At 43.2% G+C, this 20127-nt stretch overlaps 1 protein-coding gene across 5 annotated transcripts in view; it reads right to left on the bottom strand.

The window, feature by feature from the left end:
- HPS5 (HPS5 biogenesis of lysosomal organelles complex 2 subunit 2) overlaps window positions 1-20127 on the bottom strand; it is an 89782-nt gene that overhangs the window by 54720 nt on the left and 14935 nt on the right. For all 5 annotated transcript variants that reach the window (XM_056130940.1, XM_056130924.1, XM_056130932.1 and 2 more), the window contains 9 exons: window positions 13252-13340; window positions 11519-11697; window positions 10301-10459; window positions 9040-9223; window positions 8290-8413; window positions 6926-7075; window positions 3012-3086; window positions 1435-2075; window positions 247-367 (listed from right to left, as the gene is read on the bottom strand). In XM_056130940.1, coding sequence (XP_055986915.1) covers window positions 247-367; window positions 1435-2075; window positions 3012-3086; window positions 6926-7075; window positions 8290-8413; window positions 9040-9223; window positions 10301-10459; window positions 11519-11697; window positions 13252-13340 — 1722 coding nt within the window. The remainder of the gene's footprint in view (window positions 1-246; window positions 368-1434; window positions 2076-3011; window positions 3087-6925; window positions 7076-8289; window positions 8414-9039; window positions 9224-10300; window positions 10460-11518; window positions 11698-13251; window positions 13341-20127) is intronic.

Genomic DNA, 20127 nt, shown 5'->3' with positions numbered 1-20127 from the left:
CGACAGGGTTTGATCCCTGGCATCCCATATGGTTCCCCGAACACCAGGAGTAATTTCTGAATGCAAAGCCAAGAGTAACCCCTAAGCATCACAAAATATGGGCCCAAAAACCAAACCAAAAATAAATAAATAAATAAGCAAATAAAAATAAAAAAAAGAAGCTGCCCAACATAAAATAATACTTAAAAGAATTTTAAAAATTGAAGTGCTTAAAAAATTCAAGTGCAACAATCTAAGACAACTTACCTGGCAGCATAAGCAATCAACAAAGGACTATCAAAAGGTACTGAGTCCTCTAATAATTTTATTTGTGTTGGGAGGTCTCCTTCTTCTAACTTCAAATAGGTAGAATTGGAACGTGCCATTTCTGAAAAATAAAGCAGATCTTGTTCCCTTAATCTCACACTGTAAATACTTAACTCACGAACACATTTTTCTGTTTGTTTTGGGGCCACACTCAGTGGTGCTCAGTACTTACTCCTGGATCTGCACTCAGGGATCAATCCAGGAGAACTCACGAGAACCACGTGCAGTGCCAAGGACTGAACATGGATTGGCTGTGTGCGCAAGTGCTCTACCCACTGTACTACCTCTCCCGCCCCCACAAACATGTTTTTAGTGAGGTAACTACTGTGTAGTAAGATTAAATGTTTATTAAGCATTATAAATAATGTTAATCATTTATAGTAAGAGAGATGAAAAGAGTAAAATACCAAATATTAAAACCAAACTGTGAGGCAAAACATACTGGTATTTTATGACAAAGAAAAAGACATTATTGTCACTTAAGTGACTTGAAAAAATTAGCACCAGGAAAATTTATATAAGTGGCCATCAAAGTCAAATTCCTCATCAGTCTTTTTTTCTTTTTTAAATTCTAGAACCACTGACCTAAACTGATCTTTTGGAACAAAATTTAATTTAAGTAAGCTAAAAATATGTGAACTATTATTTGAAACGGTATCAGTGACAGCAAATCTTTCTCCGAAGATTAGTCTTCATGGAATAACAAAGATATTTAATTGGGTCATACCTGGTGATGCTCAAGGGTTTCACCTGGCTCTGTGGCTCAGGGGAGCAGATGGGGTGCTAGGGCACAAACCCGGGTTGGTAGGGAGCAGGGTGAGCACCCGGCCCACTGTACTATGTCTTCAGTCCCACCAACTTATTTGAAGTGTGATAAAGCGTTCATACAGCTGAAAGTACAGTGATAGTGTAGTGATATTACAGTGGGTAGGGTGCTTGGTTTGTACATGGCCAAGCCAGGTTCGATCTCAGGCATTGCACATGGTTTCCAAATACCACCAAGAGTGATTCTTAAGTGCAGAACCAGGAGTCAATCCTAAGCACTGCTAGATGTGACCTACCTCCTCTCCCCACCTCAAAATAAAGTGATCACCGAGTTAAACTACTTGTGTCAAAATATATTGGTACCTTTCAATCCATCAATAAAAGTGCCCCAAACACCAGGACTGTTGGGGTAACTAAGCTTGATGCTCTCCTTTGCTCTTTTCAAGTCGAGAAGAAAGAAGTACTTCTTTAGGAACTGACAAGGCAGAAGTTCAGGAAAGCACTGTGGCGAAGTGTTGTCCTTGTGCCCGCTGGTGTTTGTGATCTCAGACTTCAGTATGTTTAATTCCAAGCACAATGTGGTCAATTCAGCCAGTTCCTTCTGAAGACTGTTCTCTATGACGCATGGAGAACGTATTTGAAAAAGGTCAACCACGGGCTCGCTCACACTATCATTAGATTCACTTGTGTTTTCATGAACAGCATCTTCATTGCCTCCAGGGTCCCTTTTGCCTTTTTCAGATTCACACGAGGTTTGCATAACAGTGTCCTCAACACTTGAAGAGTCCCTTTCTTCTTCCCCATTAGCTTCATCTAAAACTCCAGGTTTTGACTCATCAAGCAATGGCATATCCTGTTTCAGCTTCAACGATGAGTTACCAGTATCCAAAATATCTGAGGAGTCCTTCATAGCAAATGCTTTTTCTAACTCAGAAAGCCATTTCTGCAACACCATTCTCCGAGGCAGAGGTTCAAACAAAACCAGTGGGTCCTGTAGCTTGGTCCTACATAAAAGATAACCACAAAATTTATGTTTTATGGAGTTGAAGTGATAGTACAAGGAGTTTGCCTTGCACGCAGCCAAACTGGGTTCGATCTCTGGCACTCCATATGGTTCCCTGAACTCACCAGAAGTAATCCCTAAGTTCAGAGTAAGGAATAAGCCCTGAGAACCACTGGGTATAGTCCAAAAAACCCAATAAATATTCATTTTATATGTAAAACAAAAAAAACAAAAACAACAACAAATTATTTCACGCTAAGTGAATCTAAGGAATACTTATCTGGAATAAATGTTACTGTTCCCCTTTCTCTTCTAGTCCCCTTCCTCTTTTAGGAGGTCCCAAGATCAAACCTAGCGATACCTTCTAGGCACTGAACTATACCCCCAGTCTCTAATTTTTTACACAAAAATGATCTCAGCAATATAGAAAAATAAAAATTTTTTTAAGAGAACTTTTTGGGGAGGTCACTCTTGGCTCTGCACTCAGGAAATATTCCTGATGGTACTTAGGGGGCATACAGTATGCCGGAGACTGAATCCAGGTCAGGTATCCAAGGCAAATGCCCTATTCTATTTGTCCTATTCTATTTGCTATCTCTACAGCTCCGTAAAAAAAAAAAAAATTCAGGAACAAAAATTTCCAAATAAAACTATCCACGTCCCAGTGTCTAAGGACCACTACTGCTGATTTCTTATTTTTTTTTTCCTGGTTTTTGGGTCACACCAAGCAATGCACAGGAGTTACTCCTGGCTCTTCACTCAGAAGTTACTCCTGGCGGTGCGCAGGGAACCATATGGGATGCTGGGAATCCAATCCAGGTTGGCCACGTGCAAGGCAAATGCCCTACCCACTGTGCTATCTCTCCAGCTCCCAACTACTGCTGATTTCAAAGTCATTCCCAATATTCACAAATTCTTCTCATTCAGAAATACTCACATTGCTTCTGCTGTTGCTCTTTTAAGATCTTGGAATTTGTCTTCTAACGGTTGACTAGTTGCTTCTTTTTTTTCCCTAGAAAAATGTGGCGAGAACCAGTCCTTTGTTAATAATTCCAAGCCCTTACTAAGTTCAAGTTAGTAATTACTTAATTTAAATTAAGTAATATTATACTTAATTTAGGTAAGAAAAACAGATGAGTATAAAGGTCAAGTGCTAGTCCATCAGGTAGGATGACTGTCTTGCTTTTTGCCAACACAGTCCCAGTATCCCACACAGTCCCCAAAGCCCTGCCCAAGAGTGACACCAAAATGAACAAAATAAATGAACAAACAAAAAACCCAAAATGTAAAGGTCTAGAAAAAAACACTTGCAAATAACTAGAATATAAGACAATAAAAGGAATACAGAAAAAGTAGTACAAATATTTTGCTATGAAAGCATAGACAAAGCAGTAACTATCATAACGATACAATCAAGGGAAGCTTTCCCAAGGCAGTTTTATTGGTATTAGGAAAAATGGGGGACAGTAAATCACTATAGGAAGAAGAAAGGATGTGAAGTAAAAGAGTAGGTGGCCAGTTCTCTGGCAGGATGAAACTTTCGTGCTAATAAGAATATGGTTGAGGTGTGCTAAGGTCAAACTGAAGCTTTTCTCTTTTCCCTCCAGTTTTTGGGCCGTGCCCAGCAGTGTTCAGGGATCACTACCACCGAGGGTGGGGGAATGTGGTGCTGGGGACTGAACCATGACTGGTTGTGGGCAAAGCAAGTGCCCTATTCCTGAAAACTTGCTTGCTTTGTTTGCTTCCTTCGTTTTGGTTTTGGGGCCACACCTGGCGATGCTCAGGGGTTACTTCTGGCTCTGCACTCAGGAATTACCCCTAGAGGTACTGGGACGCCATATGGGGTATAGTGACTTGAACCTAGGTCAAGTCGATGGCCTACAAGGCAAGTACCTTACCTGCTGTACTATCTCTCTGGCCCCTGAAAGCCACTTTGAATGCTATAGAAATATCTTTATTTTTCCCCCTATAAAAACAATGGATTTGCGAGACATAGTACAGAGGTTAAGATGTTTGCTTTGCATACAAATAACCCCAGTTAAAATCCCTGGCATAACATAGGGTCCCCCAAACTGCCAGGAGTAACCCCTGAGCACTGAGCTGGGAATAGCCCCTGAGCACAAGTGGTGAAACCTCTAAATGAAACAAAATATAGATTCAGTTAATTATTTGGAGGATAATTCTATTTCACCCAACTATCCAGTTACACTGGGTCTACGGTTCTCTTAATTCGTGGGTGAGAGCTATGATTACTTGCCTCTAACGCTCCGATCCCCTGAATAAGGAGGTAAGACAGAGACCAAAAGGAGAAGATAATTTGTCTACGCCAAATCCAGGGCTCTATTACAATTCTATTAAATTAAGAATAAGCTTCCACGGGGGTATGGTGCCGCCAGCAGGTCAATCTGTACCTGTGAGGCGAGTGCATCAGCAGCCTCATGGCACCTTCAGACTTCCAGATACCCCAAAAATTGCTGCTGTGCCTTTGGCCAGACCCCAAAAACTTGGGGTAAAGTTTACCAAGAAAGTAAATGGCCAAAAGTTAGGTATGTGGGAAACACACCCACAAACCACCTCCGGCTCAGCTATATAATTGGAGGCAAGGCCTCTTTGGTTCCTGATTGAACTGCTTAATGGACATGATCCCAGAGACTCAGAAACGAATCTCAGAACCCAGTGGCTTTAGGTAGAAATGCGTCTGGTCTCTGCAGTAGGCTACCGGTGCTGGGCCAACCCAGGTGGGAATAGGTTTTGTGCCTTGGCCTATTCCCCCTGGCGGCCCAGTGGCCGCCATCCGTCTGAGGCCACTGGATAGTCACATTTGGGCCCCCAGTGACGAGACACACAGGGCCTCACGGGATGGGGGTGGAGCCGGGCTTGTCCTCCCCACCCCAACGAGACCCCAAGTCATCGCCCACGAATGGCCTCTCTGGCTCCTGATCAAGCTGCTTAACGGCCATGATCCCAGAGACTCAGAAACAAATCTCAAAACCCAGTGGCGTTTGGCAGAAGTGCATCCAGACTCCACAGTACGTTACTGTCGCCGGGCCACCCCAGGGAGGAAAGGGTGTTGTCCCTCCGCCTGCTCCCTCTTGGCAACTTGGTGGCTGTCATCCTCCAGAGGCCATTGGACAGTCAGGCTTGGGCCTGCAGTGATGAAACTTGTTGGGTCTCACGGTATGGGAGGGGGGAGGTGGAGCCGGGCCTGTCCTCCACACCCTAACGAGACCCCAAGTCATCGCCCACAAATGGCCTCTCTGGCTCCTCATCAAGCTGCTCAACGGCCTTGATCCCAGAGACTCAGAAACAAATCTCGAAACCCAGCGGCTTTTGGCAGAAATGTGTCCGGACCCCGCAGTAGGTTACTGTCGCCGGGCCACCCCAGGGGGGATTGGGTGCTGTCCCTCCGCCTGCTCCCTCTTGGCGACTTGGTGGCTGTCATCCTCCAGAGGCCATTGGACAGTCAGGCTTGGGCCCGCAGTGACGAAACTTGTTGGGTCTCACGGGATGGGGGGGGGAGGTGGAGCCGGGCCTGTCTTCCCCACCCCAATGAGACCCCAAGTCATCGCCCACGAATGGCCTCTTTGGCTCCTCATCTAGCTGCTCAATGGCCATGATCCCAGAGACTCAGGAGCAGATCTCTAAACCCAGTGGCTTTTGGCAGAAATCCCTCCAGATTTAAGTGTTAAAACTTCAGAATTTCAAAACCACAAGGCCCTACTGCAGCCACACGACATCATATGTTATTCATAACCAGCAATAGAACACAAATTGTCTATTGTTGCCTTTTCAGCAGATCTGAGTGTTGGGGTGGAGATGCTGGGGCTGGAGCGATAGCACAGCGGTAGGGCGTTTGCCTTGCATCGACCCGAGTTCGATTCCTCCGCCCCTCTCGGAGAGCCCGGGAAGCTACCGAGAGTATCTTGCCCGCACGGCAGAGCCTGGCAAGCTCCCCGTGACGTATTCGATATGCCAAACACAGTAACAACAAAATCTCCAATGGAGACGTTACTGGGCCTGCTCGAGCAAATCAATGATCAATGGGAGGGCCTTTACTTTTACTTTTACTGAGTGTTGGGGTAAAATCTTAAATAATGGTGGGTCTGGTGTCGAAATAGTGAATGTGATCAAAGTAGAGAGAGAGTAATGTAGAAATCATCTGCCCCACAGGCAGGGGGAGGGTGTGGGATGGGGGTATACTGGGATTTTTGGTGGTGGAGAATGGGTACTGGTGAAGGTACGGATGTTTCATTGTATGACTGAGACTTAGACCCAAAAGCTTTGTAACTGCTCTCACGGTGATTCAATAAATAAAATTATAAAAAATGGAAAAAGAAAAAAAAAAGTAAGGTGGAGTTCATGCACAATTTAATCAGCTAATCAGTGGCTGAATAAATAGCAGTACTCCTACAAAAAAAGGGAAAAAAAAAAAGAATAAGCTTCCAGTGTATCACAGGACAGTCCATGAAAAGATTCTCATTGTAGAGGCCAGCGAACATTAGTGACTTATCCAAGTCACATGACAAAGCAGATTCAAGGTCAAGACCCTGGGAGTCCTATTATTCACCCACTGCTTCTTCAATGTCTCAAGCAACAATGAACACGTCTGGAAGGGAGGCAAGTTGTATGGGGGCAGCAGGGAATGGAAGAGGTAACTTGACAGATGTGTTATGAACTGATGTCATCTTCCAACACTTAATTAGTGAGACTCGCTTTTCTTTTCTAAGCTACGTGATCTACAATCCAAACAGTTACAAATGCACCTTCTCCAACAGGACACAGTCAGCAGCTTTCTGCAAACTGACAGCTGCAGGACCTCCAGTTCACACAGATGTACGCGCAATGGCTTACTCAGTAACTTCTGTTCTTCGCTCGGTGGCTGCACTCACAGCCTCTTCACATGCCTGCTCATCACCCCTGGATTCTGCTCGTGCTTTCAGATCAGGGCCTGCGTGAAGGGTGCCAATCTTCTCAGTAGTCTTACGCACAAAGCTAGAAACACTGGAAGTCAAGTATCAAAAAATTAATGAGGAACAATCAGAATAAAATCATGAATTTAAAAAAAAAAAAAGCTGAGTATTCTGTGTTCCTTGGTCCTAGGAAGACAACTTAACAAAAAAGAAAAGAAAGACTGCTTATAGCAACTTCCCCATCAACATATTTCACATAAGGCCCATGAAAAATTAACAATACAGTAAGGATTCAGCTCATCTACTGAACTTGATTCAGTGCTAAAGAAAAGACTTCAAAACAAAGAAAGAAAGAGAGAAAAGGTTTTCAAAGGAGAGCAGGTAATTACCAGTCCCAAACTGGCCAGAGAACAAAGAATTTCTTCATAAAACTCAACTTCTCACTAGTCACAATAGTCTTAACAACAAAAATCTGTATCCAGTAAAATTCACGAGATAAATAGTTATCCAAAGTCTCTCTTAAATTCAAATGCCAAAATGCCAATCCTGATGTCATGGAAGAGCTAGAAAAACTTTTAAAGACTCAAATCCTGAATCCAAACTGAGAGTCAAGAACTGACTAATGATGTATGAAAACTGCTCCTACCAGTGAGAGGACAAAGCAGGGTTTGCTATTGTTTTGGTGCCACATCCGCTTAGGGATTACTCCTGGCTCTGCACTCAGGATCACTTCTGACTGGGCTGAGGAAAGGGCCATGTAGGGTACTAGGAATATCAAACCTGGGTAGCTGTGTGCAAGGCAGGTGCCCTACCAGCTGTATAATTGCTCTGTGCCCTAAAGCTGCCCCCCCTTTTTTTCTTTTTAAGTATTTGGGTCATACCTGGCGATGCTCAGGGGTTATTCCCATGTCTGCACTCAGGAATTACTCCTGGCAGTGCTTGGGGAACCATGAGATACCAGTGATCAAACACGGGTTGAGCATCTGCAAGGCAAGCGTTTTCGCTGCTATACTTTCACTCTAGCCTCTGAAGCTGACTTTTAAAACGTTGCTGGTGATGGAAGAAAATGGGATGGGGAAGGAGGCACTTCTGTATTATTAACTCAAGGATCTAGCAACTCAGGCAAAGACAGAAGTTAATCTTTCAAGATGAAAATCCTTCAAGATAGAAAACGAGAAGTCAGCCACTTCATACCACAGACTGTATGAGAAGTAAAGACTTCCTTTTTATTTTATTTAAAATATCTTTTCTTTCCCAACACAAAAACAAGAAATGACATTAAAATGATAAGACCAATGGGTTTACCTTTCCTTGACAGCCTGAAGAGACACAAGAGGAGATGGAGAACGAAATGATAATGGGATGCCGAAGGGGAGGACAGTCTCACTCTTATCTGTCTCACATGTCACTGGAGTATGAGAAACACTGTCTGATGAATGGAATCGGGAAAAAAAAAACAAAAATCTAATCACGGGAGAGTTTTATTTCAAATTCTTAAATTCTGAAATGAACAAACCAAAGGAAATGAAGGATTCAATATAAAAATCACAACTGAGCCAGATACAAATGAGCAGAACACAAGTTCACAAAGATGCATGGGATGGTCCACAGGTAAGACACTAAGGCAAGTACCTTCATTTTCCTACTAACCCTGAATCCCCAAAAGTCAAAAAAGGAAGTCTAGAGTCTCTATTAATCTCTTCTCAATAGTTCAGTCACAGGAATACGCGAACATCACAAAGTGAAGGCAATGGCCCCCAAAACTGCAGTAATTTTTCATTCCTGATGAAAAATAACTTGGTTAGTCAGAATAAAGTCATTCCACCCTTCAGGTTAATGACCTTCTTTCTTATTAACCTTTCCATCATTCTGATGCATGATCAAAGTTAGGTCATTTACCAATGTTAGTCTATAGTCTTTACCAATGAGAGGAAAAACAAATCAATGAAATACAAACCTGTAAGTCTACCTCTTAGACAAAATTTTATGCATAAGATAATTATGGCAAACAAAATTAACTACTTCTCATCAGCAATCAGTGTGAGTTACAGTCACCTTCATTTCTGTGAGAGTTGTGACTGTGCTCAGTATGGTCCTCTTCTTGATGTGACGTGAATTCTTTTAGCCTCTCATCTTCTGAGAGGGTTTGGCTATGAAGCGAACAAGAGTCTTCATCGGATTGACTGCCTCTTCTACTAATGACTCGATAAATTCCAGAGTCCAAGATGCTGAAACTTTCCTAAAAGTAAGAATAATTTCAAAACTCAAAGTTAAGATTTTCCTTCTAATACAATATAGCTTTGTAAAGAAAAATACCAACTCTGAAAGTAGCAGTTCACTAACAATCACTGGGGATGTTGGGGTGGCGTTGGTGGTGGTGGTGGTGTAGCTTTACATGTATGAGGTTCTAGGGATTGATACTTGGCAGCCCCCAACCAATAAAAAAAAAACTGGGGTTTCTGGAGGAGGCTATTGGTCCATACCTGACAATGCTCAAAGAATGAAACCAGGGCTGGCCACATGCAAGGCAAATACTATGCTACCAGCTGAACTATCTCTCTGGCCCAAGAACAATACTAATTAAGCAAGTACGGGGCCAAGAGATGGCTCTAATGGCCATGCTTGTATACATGGTGCATGCTTGTCTGCAGGAGCCCAGGGCTCCTTCTTGGGGCCATATGATCCTGCAGCGCAGCAGGAGTATTTATTTTCTCAAAACAAGAAAAAAAATGTGGCTTGTTAGATCAAACTGCTGAGCAAAGGCATCCTGCAGCTGTGTCCCTCTTATGTGTTCGTTTTGTGCTATGACATTTCTCTAGATAATCTCTACAATATTTCATAAAGCCTGGCAATGAAAATGGGGAAAAAAATGAGACAATTCTGAGCTACAGAAACTCAAGTTGGCACGATGCATCTAAATTCACTTATTTGGAGTATCTAACGTGTATTGGAGCTACGGAAAGGAAATAAAACAAATCGTGGCTCTAAGACGCATCTAAATGGAGGCTCCACTGGGCTGAAGAAAGTTCAAATAACCATCTTGAAACCCTTCCCCCAAATTCAGTGTAAGAAAAAGTAATGTGAGTTTTGGTATCTCTGATACGAGTATACCTGGATCAGATAAATCTTATTGGACTTCTGCCCCCGCGCCCGGCTGTTCCTCGCCGGGGCCCCTTGGAGGGGAGCGGATTGAGCTTTCCTCCCCGCCCCGACCAGGGCTCCAGCAGCCGAAGACCTCCAGGACCAGCCACCACCATGCTGAGACCACTCTGCGCACACATTATGTAATAAAACTATTAAAAATGAGAAAACCTACATGTGATGAAATTGAGCTTCTTCTACTGCTGCAAGCTGAATCTAAAGGTTCAAATTTTAACATCAAATCTTCGAGTTGAGAAATTAGATCCCTACAGGTTGTGAGGTCCAGCTGAGATTTCAAATGTTCCAATTTATCAAGCGTCAAAGATTTTCTTCCCTGATATAAAAGGATAAACAGAAAGTCAATGGAACAGTTTACAGTTTGTAGTAATCTATATTCAAATGACCAATGAACTGAAAGAGGTCCAGTACAAAACAGGAAACCTCAAAGGTGCTCTAAGAGAACCAAGGGGCTAGAGTGATAGAACAGGGTGATAAGACACATGCCACGCACACAGTCAATGTCAGATAGATCCCCAGTACCGCACAGTCACCCAAACATTGCCAGGTACAACCCCGCAGGCCCCCAGGTACCACAAAGTGGCCTGGGGAGTCAGAGCACTTTGGGGGTCTGAGAGCATATTCTTCCTGGCATTAAAATGCTGGCCTAGTTAGTCAAGCAGGAACCCCCAAGGCATCCTGAACACTTTTCAGGAGATCCCCCCCCCCCCCCCCCCCCCGCCACCACCACCACCACCAACACACACACACACACTAAACAAAACAGAGACTTAACACCCTAGGCTGGGGTTTAGCTCAGCAATTTAAGCTTGCCTTGGAAAGTTAAAGTCATGTATTTGTGTCCCTGGTGCTGTCAACAGGCTTGAGTGCAATCTTCGAAATTCTATTTGTTTTCTGTGTCACACCTGGTGATGTTTTGTTTGTTTGTTTTGTTTAGCTTTGTTTTTGGATCATACCCGGAGATTCTTAGGGGTTACTCTCCATTCTGCACTCAGGAATTACTCCTGGTGGTGCTGGAGGGACCATATAAGATTTTGGTGGAAAGTATACCCTTTGTCCTATTTCTACTCACTCCTTGATGTATGCATCATGCTTTCTTATGTTTTGTTGGGGGGCCACATTGGGTACTGCTCAGGACTCACTCCTGGCTCTGTGCTCAGGGCTCACTCCTGGATCAGCCTCATGTTAGTTGAATATCTCACCTGCTGTACTATCTCTGACACTGTGTCATGCTTTCTCGGGGGATTTACTGTTTCTTTAAGTGTAGAACATATACAGGAAAGATTAATAAAGACAAAAACTTTGGAATACAATTACAATCCCCAAGCTAGGCTGGTTTCAAAAATGAGATGAATATCTAAGCTCTTTGACTCACTCTGCTGGCAATGATAGAATTTTGGAAAAGACAGCAAGTGCGAGCAGCCAGGTTCCACAGGCCTCTCCTTAGCAGACGTTCCACACAGCGCTCCACCGACAGTAATGAAAGATGTGAGACTTTCCCATTTAAGTGCAAACAGATCACTTCATTCTTGCAGACAGCCACATCCTGAATATCTGTAAAAACCAGAGGGGCAAACATAGAGGATGTTATAAAATAGTCCTCTCCCATTTTCGCAAGGACTGAAGCGAATCTAATGCACTTTTCGTAGGGCTTATCTTGAATTTCACCTGTTTCATAATCCTTGCTCCCTTCTTCCCCTCCTTTTCTTTCTCATCTATATGCAAGGTAAGCACCTTACCTGCTATACTATCCCTGTGACTCTATTCTTACATTTCAATGAAGTCATAATAGATCTAAATCTAAAAACATCAAGAATGAAAAATATAGAGAAATAATCTCTTCATTTTGAAATTGCATATTTAAAATGCTACTTTCTGTAAAAGGGGCTTGGACTTTCAAGAGAGCATTCTGGGACTGGAGAGATAGTATAGTGGGTAAGATACTTATCCTGCATATGGCTGACTGGGTTCAACCCCCAGCATCCCATATGATTTCCCTGAAGCACTGCCAGGAGTGATTCCTGAGTGCAGAGCCAGAAATAATCTCTGAGTATCATTGGGTATGGCACCAAAACCAGAAAAATAAATAAAATATTCTACAGTACAGACCACACCATAGCATTTCTGAGAGTCTAAATCTGATGTTAGTGAAGGATTAATTAACTAATTTTGGCTTTTCGGTCACACATGGCAATGCACAGGGGTTATTCCTGGCTCATGCACTCAGGAATTACTCCTAGTGGTGCTCGGGGGACCATATGGGATGCTGGGAATCAAACCCGGGTCGGCCGCGTGCAAGGCAAACGCCCTACCCGCTGTGCTATCGCTCCAATCCTAATGAAGAATTTTAACACAACGTGTAAGTCACAAACATTTTATGAGAAGATATTTGTATTGGCAGAACATCAAGCAAGGAGAATTAAGAAGCTAGTTTCCATGGAACACTCTTATAGAACCCATAATAAATCAGTGTTGATCAGGTTGGTTAAGTAATGATTCCCTTATTTAAGTTTTTTTTTTAACGGAATCACTATGATACAGTTACAAAGCTTTCAAGATTGAGTTTCAGTTATACAATGATCAAACACCCATCTCTCCCTTTATCTTTTTTTTGTTTAAAAAATAGAATGTAGAAAATAACCTCAAAAGTCAAAACATTCTCCAAGAAGCAATGTAAAGATGCTGGATTTTCTCCATTTATGGTTTAAAAGGAAAGAACAGAGATTTAATTTCTTTGCCTCAGTCACATACAAGTACTTTTGGACCTCAAACTATTACAACACCAAACTCCAAATAGAGATAATAATTCAGCGTAATATGTAGAAGAAACTAATCTAATTCTCAGCAAAGGTTAGAAATATTTATGAATGAATGAAACTTTCATTTCATTTAAAATTACACATTAAAAATTAAACTGAACACAAACTGACAAATGTATCCATGAGGAATATCTGACAGTGGGAAAAGTTATGTTAATTTAATCTTTAAAAGGAATGTCGCCTCATTCTATTTTTCTACTTCTTACACTGTAAGAGACTCTTCCAACAATAATTAAATCTTTCACAATCATGAGACTAAAAATTATGCAAGGAAGTAAAATAAAATTACCTTTGACTTCACTCCAAAGAAGAACTTGAACATTCTGAGGAATAAAAATATAAATTCCTCTTTCTGTCCAAGTTAGCACACAATGCTCACTGTAAATGAAAATAAATCACAATGATTCTAGTTTAGTGAGATAGCTAAGTTTATTATATAATGATTCCCTAAATTCAGATTTTCACAGTGGCTATTAAAAACCAGACTGTACATGGATCTGGAGAAACAGTTCAGTGGGGAGGGAGGTTGCTTGTGCATGTGACTGACCCGGCTTTGATACCCAATATCCCATATGGTCTCCTGGGCCCCACCAGGAGTAATTCCTGAATGGAGAGCCAGGAGTAGGCCCTATCATCACTGGGTGAAGCCCCCCAAAATCAGCACAAAGAACACAATAATGACCTAGTTAATCAAGTCCTATTACTACTTTCTGTATATAACAGTCCATTGAAATATGGTGACTAATTGGAAAAAGCTTTATGCATATATATATAGAGATAGATAGATAGATAGCACTGTATAGCACTGTCCTCCCATTGTTCATTGATTTGCTTGAGCGGGCACCAGTAATGTCTCCATTGTGAGACTTGTTACTGTTTGTGGCATATTGAATACGTCACAGGTAGCTTGTCAGGCTTTGCTGTGTGGGCTTGCCGGACCATATATATACCATATATATATATATCACACACACATTAAACATTTTTTAGAAAAATTAAGAGGCTTGTATGTTTTGGAGGCCATGCCCATTGGTGCTCTGCGGCTTCTCTTGGCTCTGTGCTCAGGGGCCACTTCTGGTGGGGCTCAGAGTACGATAGGGGGGGCTAGGGATTGAATCTGGGTCAAGTCTGCATGCAAGGCAAGTGCCCCTGCCTACTGTGCTATCTCCCTGGCCCAGAAATGGTAATATTTTAATGTTCTTACTTGGTGTGGGCAATAAAGTCTGAGAACTCCTTTTACCCTTTGTGCCTCTCTGCCTTTCCCTTGTGTCAAATTGAAAAGGGTCCAAAAGACAGTGCTATAGGGACTTTGGCACCTATGGCGGGCTAGTTGTGACAATGTATTTTTGAAGAGGTGTGAAGAAAAAAAAACACACTTCTGAAACCTATACAGTAACATAAATCACTGTTACCTAAATTTAAAAAAGGGGGGGAAGGCAGGAGTGTGGCTCAATGGCAGAGCACACGCCTCATAAGTGTGAGGCTTTGTGTAAAGTCCCGAGCACCATAAAAAATCTTATGTGGCAGAACACTGGCCTTGCACGTGGCCGACCCAGGCTCAATCCCCAGCATCCCATATGATCCCTAAGTTCTTCAGGAGTGATTCCTGAGTGCAGAGTCAGGAGTAATCCCTGAGCACCACCAGGTGAGGGCCCCTGCAATATATGTGTGTATATGCACATGTGTGTATATAATAAAACATGTATTACTATAACATATATTATGATAGTAATAAAAAAAAACAATTTTTGGAAGAGAAAACTCCTGGCCAATTACATGCTAAACACTTTACTAAAAGCTCTACCTACATGGCCCTCAAAAAACTCTACCTATATTTTCTAACATTGTACCAACTCATTAAACCATGTTATCCCCATTTTGTTTCTCTGGGTCCCATGCAGTGGTGCTCAGGGGACATGCCCAGCACTTGCTATAGCTATGGGCTGGAGTTGGTCCCTGTGGTGTTCCTGGCACCATTAGAGTCTGGGGACCGAACCAGAGTCAGCCATATATAAAACGCCTTAGTAAGCCCTGCACTGTCCAGTCCATCCCCATATTATACACAAGAAAACTGAAGCTTAGCGGGGAGGTGGTGAAATAATATGCCAAGAACTGAGTGTAGGAAGCCATAGTTCATGCACACACATAGAGAGCTGGAGTGCATGCAAGGCATGTTCCAGCTAGGTTCCACCTCCAGCACTACAGTCCCTGAGCACCACCAAGTGTAACCCCAAAAACAAAACAAACAAACAAACAAACAAACAAGAAACACCAAGATCACTATTACTAGACAAGTAATGAATATCATGAAGATGAAAGAAATGGACAGATTCTCCTTAACATGTTGATGCTGGTGCTGCGATTTGTGTTCATTAAACTGCATCCCAGTGTGAGCCACTGGTAGTACATGTAATGTCAATGCGTTAAAAGTAAGACAAGGGAGATAACTCAGTTGGGCTAGAGCACAGGCTTTGCATGCAGAGGACCTGGGTTCAACCCCCAACTCTAAACGGCCTATATATCACTAGGAGCAATGAGCCAGGTGTAGGCTCTAGTAGTCAAATGTAACCCAGACACACACACAAAATAAAAACCAGAAGAATCTAGAGGAAAAAACCAGGAAGCCAGAGGATCCCTGGATTAAAAAACAAAACCAATCTGCATAGTGAGGGATACTGAAACGGATTCCTTCAAAATTGCAACCTAAATCACATGGGCCTGGACTTGGATCGTCTACGCCACACATCCTGCCCAGTAACTCCAGGTGTAGCTCTGGTGGCCCCCAGCATTCAGCTGGGCCCAACTCAAGTGTAGGGAGCACCACTAGGAGTGGCCCCTCTCCCCCACACACCTCTGGGTCCATACTGACAAAAAGAAAAAAAAAAGGAAAGAAAGCAAAAACCAGGGTAAGTAATACCAACTTACCCAAAAAGAAAGCATGTAAGAATTCTTTCTTATGGGAACTGTCGGTGCAACTGTCAAGATTGCCACAGGATACAAGCGTATAAAGTAATAACTGAAGTCGCACTGCAGCACTATAGCACTGTCCTCCCGTTGTTCATCGACTTGCTCAAGCGGGCCCAGTAACATCTCCATTGTGAGACTTATTGTTACTGTGTTTGGCATATGGAATACGTCACGGGTAGCTTGCCAGGCTTTGCCGTGCAGGCGAAATACTCTCGGTAGCTTGCCGGGCTCTCTGAGAGGGGTGGAGCAATCGAACCTGGCTCGGCCGGGCTGGCAGCTTGCAAAGCAAACACCCTACCTCTGTGCTATCACTCCAGCCCACTGATTGAAGTAAATAAGCAAAAAGCTCTCTACTTATGATTAAAAAAAATAATAAATCTTTGGGATCAGGGAGATGACAGCTCAAAGAAGCGGGAATGCATGTCCTGTGTGTGAAGCCCGGTATTTGAACCCCAGAAACATATGGCTCCAGAGCACTGCTGGGCTGATCATCAGGCCCTGCAGAGACTGGCCAAGACTCATCAGGGTTCCTATCACTGGTTACTGCTGACAAGGCCCTTTTTCTTTTTCTTTGGTTTGAGGGTAGGGGAGGTTCCCAAGCCATGATAAGGGGGCCTGAGGTTTACAGCCAGTGATACCCAGGCAGCCAGGGTGGGCAGATCAGCGCTAGAGCCTGAGGGATGACCAGGGCCAAGGTCTGAACTCCAGTCCCAGGCATGCAACGCACACACCTCTGACTATCAAGCTCGCTCCTTGGCTCCAAGGCACCAATTCCAAAACAAAACCCAAAAAATCTTTAATGAATTGTCTCATCGAGCTACACTTGGATAGTTTTCTATGTAGAGAGCATTGTGTCCATAATAAAGAAGTAGCCTGTACAGTACTGGGAAGGATATCAGTGAAATCGGAGGCTGACAGAGTGATGAACAGATGCACCCACAGATAGGAAAAAACTGAACAAACAGAGAAAAACAGGATCCTAGTGCAAAGCAAGCACAGAAGGTAGAAACTAAGACTGCTGGAGAAACGAGCAAAGGCTGGAAACGTGAGCAAAGACTTCAAAGTGGCATTAATTATCACTTAAGGCTCAGAAGCAAACTTAGCCAGATCATTAAAGGGCTTTGCTATGGTAGGAACTGTAGGAGGAGCTCAAAATAGCTTAACTCATGAGGAATAACTCCAAGAATGGATCAGACAGTGGTCTCACCATGAGAAAGCACACCCTAACCCTAACCCTTAGGCAAGGAGCTTCCTGTCACACCACACTCAGGTTCACAAATATTCATCATGTCTATCAGGCACCAGGCACGATGCCAACCACTGACAAACAGTGAGCAGAAATGACACAGCTCTCACGGAGCTTAGCCCAGGGTTAAGACAGGCATAATGACTATATGAGTATGTAATTATAAACTATAATAGGTACCATAGAGGAAGTTTTTAATATGTTGCACTGAATTATGGGCATATAAATAACTTTTCCCAGTAATTATCAAGATTAATTATCATTTCATAGTTTCCTCAATTTACTTGAAGTACTTTAGTGTATTACTGTACCACTGTCATCCCATGTTCATCGATTTGCTCGAGCGGGCCCAGTAACGCCTCCATTCATCCCAGCCCAGAGATTTTAGCAGCCTCTCATTACTCGTCCTCCCCAACAGTGCTGTATTGGAGGCTCTTTCAGGGTCAGGGGAATGAGACCCATTATTGTTACTGTGTTTGGCATATCGAATACGCCATGGGGAGCTTGCCAGGCTCTGCGGGCAGGATACTCTTGGTAGCTTTCTGGGTTTTCTGAGAGTGACAAAGGTACACTATAAGCAGTTGCGTGGAGAATATGGCCGTGCGCTTCTGGGAGCTTTGTTTTATAGTCTCTGGATCTTGGCCGTTAATGAGATTACACTTTAGTGGAGGTAGTATAATATAGAGCATTGTAGCAATGTCCTCTGTTGTTTGTCCATTTGCTCAAGCGGGCACCAGTAACGTCTCCATTATGAGACTTATTGTTACTGTTTGGCATACTGAATACGCCACCGGGAGCTTGCCAGGCTCTACTGTGTGGACAGGATATTTTTGGTAGCTTGCCGGGCTCTCTGAGAGGGATGGAGAAATAGAACCCGGGAGGAATCAAAACCGGGTCGGCTGCGTGCAAGGCAAATGCCCTACCCACTGTGCTATCACTCCAGCCCAGTACAATATATGTACACATTAATTAGGAACAATTAGTTAACACTTCAAGTGGCTTTAAAAAAATGTTTGGGGTTTCGGTTCACTTCCTAGGGTGCTCAAGGGCTACTCTTAAATTTGTGCTCTGGGACCATCCTGCAGTGCTCAGGAACCTGTGGTGTGGGGTACTAAATCCTAGCCTCTTACATGCAAAATATGCTTTGGCACCCAATCTGTTGAACTATCTTTTAAGTCCCTCAAGTGTTTTTCAAAAGACCACATACTTAAAACGATAGATTTTTTTTGTTTTTGTTTTTGTTTTTGTGTCACACCCGGAGGTGGCTCAGGAATTAGTCCTGGCTTTGCACTTAGGAATTACTCCTAGTGGTGCTTGGGGAGACCATAAGGGATTGAACTTGGGTTGGCCAGAGCAAGGCAAGTTTCCCTACTGCTAAACTATCTCTGTGGCCTTAATAGTGGTTATATTTTAAAGAAACTCAATCAAAGGTTGCTGGGACCAGGATCCAGAATGCTGGCGTCCCGAGATGGGGTGTTGCTCCTGGGTGGATCGCCTAGAAGACTTTTCTCTGAAAGAAGAGCTTCATATATGTTTACGTCCAATCAAAACCCATGTTTATATTCATATTTGACCAACACTCTCAGATATGTAAACCAAATAAAGAAAGTTTATAGTGTTTAATGGTTCTAATCAATAAATAAAGTAAAGCTCAGTCAGCTCTCAGTCCAGAAGGCTGCTAGCCCCTCGATCCCATACTTTTCCTCTCATTTCTTCTCTTAATCTTCACTGTGCCCTGCTTCAGGCCTGTTCACCTGGCACTGGTCCCTGGTAAGAGGTAAAACTTAAGTACCCTATAATAACTTCCAAATGAATCAAATCAGTATTAGAGATCTTACTAACTAGGGAATATTAGCATTAATTTTCCATTAATGAAGTCAAGTTCTAGATACACAGATTGCACCAGGAAGCAAAGCTAGCACTTCCTAGGCTTTATGAACAAGGTTTTTAGAACACGCCAATGCTGGCTGGGAATATAGCTCAGGGGTAGAGCACATACCTAAAAGAACTTGACAAAGGCAATATGCCACACTCAAGTTCTATCCTTGCCACAGCATGTCCCCCAGAGCTCCAGAGCTATAGCCCTGGTGGCCCCTGCGCACCAAGAGGATGGGTCTGGCGATGCCCAGCGCTGCACTGTCTGGAATGGCTGACTGTGAGTAGATCCAGGGCTCCCTGAGCACTGCCTAGGGGGCCTGTAGTCCCCTCCATCTCCCTCCTCACCTCCCCCCCCACCACAAAGAACTGCAAGCTGAACATTTCAGAGACTTTAATGGCACTTTTGTTGCCACAAAATAGTAGACTTTTGCACACCTAACCAAAGTAGGTGGCTAGCTGAATCTTGATGTTTAGAGTACAGAAGGTAGGCCTTTTGTGCATGGTACTTATCAGAATGCCTGAAGAACAGAGTTGAAATTTCACCAAGCTTATAAGAACAAGTTCATTGTCCCACTATTTTTGTGACTGTCTATTAAAAAATAGATACATTCTCTCTAAGACTTAGTTTCAATGTAACAACCCACTAGCTGGTAAAGAATCTAGTCCCCCTTCCTTCTCAGCTCTGTCAGAAGTTCACCGATAATAGTGTACCATCAGTTTAGGTCAGTTCCTGCAGAAAGCAGAGCACAGCTCTACTATCTTTTCATTCCTGTTACTGGTGCAAACACATCATGGTGCTGGAGAGATAGTACAGCTGGGAAGGAGCTTGCCTTGCAAGCCGGGTCTGACCCTCAAAACCACATAGCAAATCCTGCCAGGAATGATTCCCTAGTGCACAGCCAGGAGTAAGCCTTGGCCTCCAAACCAGTAACAACAACATAACACCCACAAAACTTTCTGAAGTACAGTCATTTCCTAGGTTTTTTAGTTTTGTTTTTGGATCACACCCAGTGGGACCAGGGGACTGTATCGGATGCCAGGGATTGAATTTGGGTTAGCCACCTGTAAGGTAAG

Source organism: Sorex fumeus, unplaced genomic scaffold, assembly GCF_029834395.1.
Source record: "Sorex fumeus unplaced genomic scaffold, SorFum_2.1 ptg000007l, whole genome shotgun sequence".
NCBI lineage: Eukaryota > Metazoa > Chordata > Mammalia > Eulipotyphla > Soricidae > Sorex > Sorex fumeus.
This window is presented reverse-complemented; position numbering and strand designations above follow the sequence as displayed.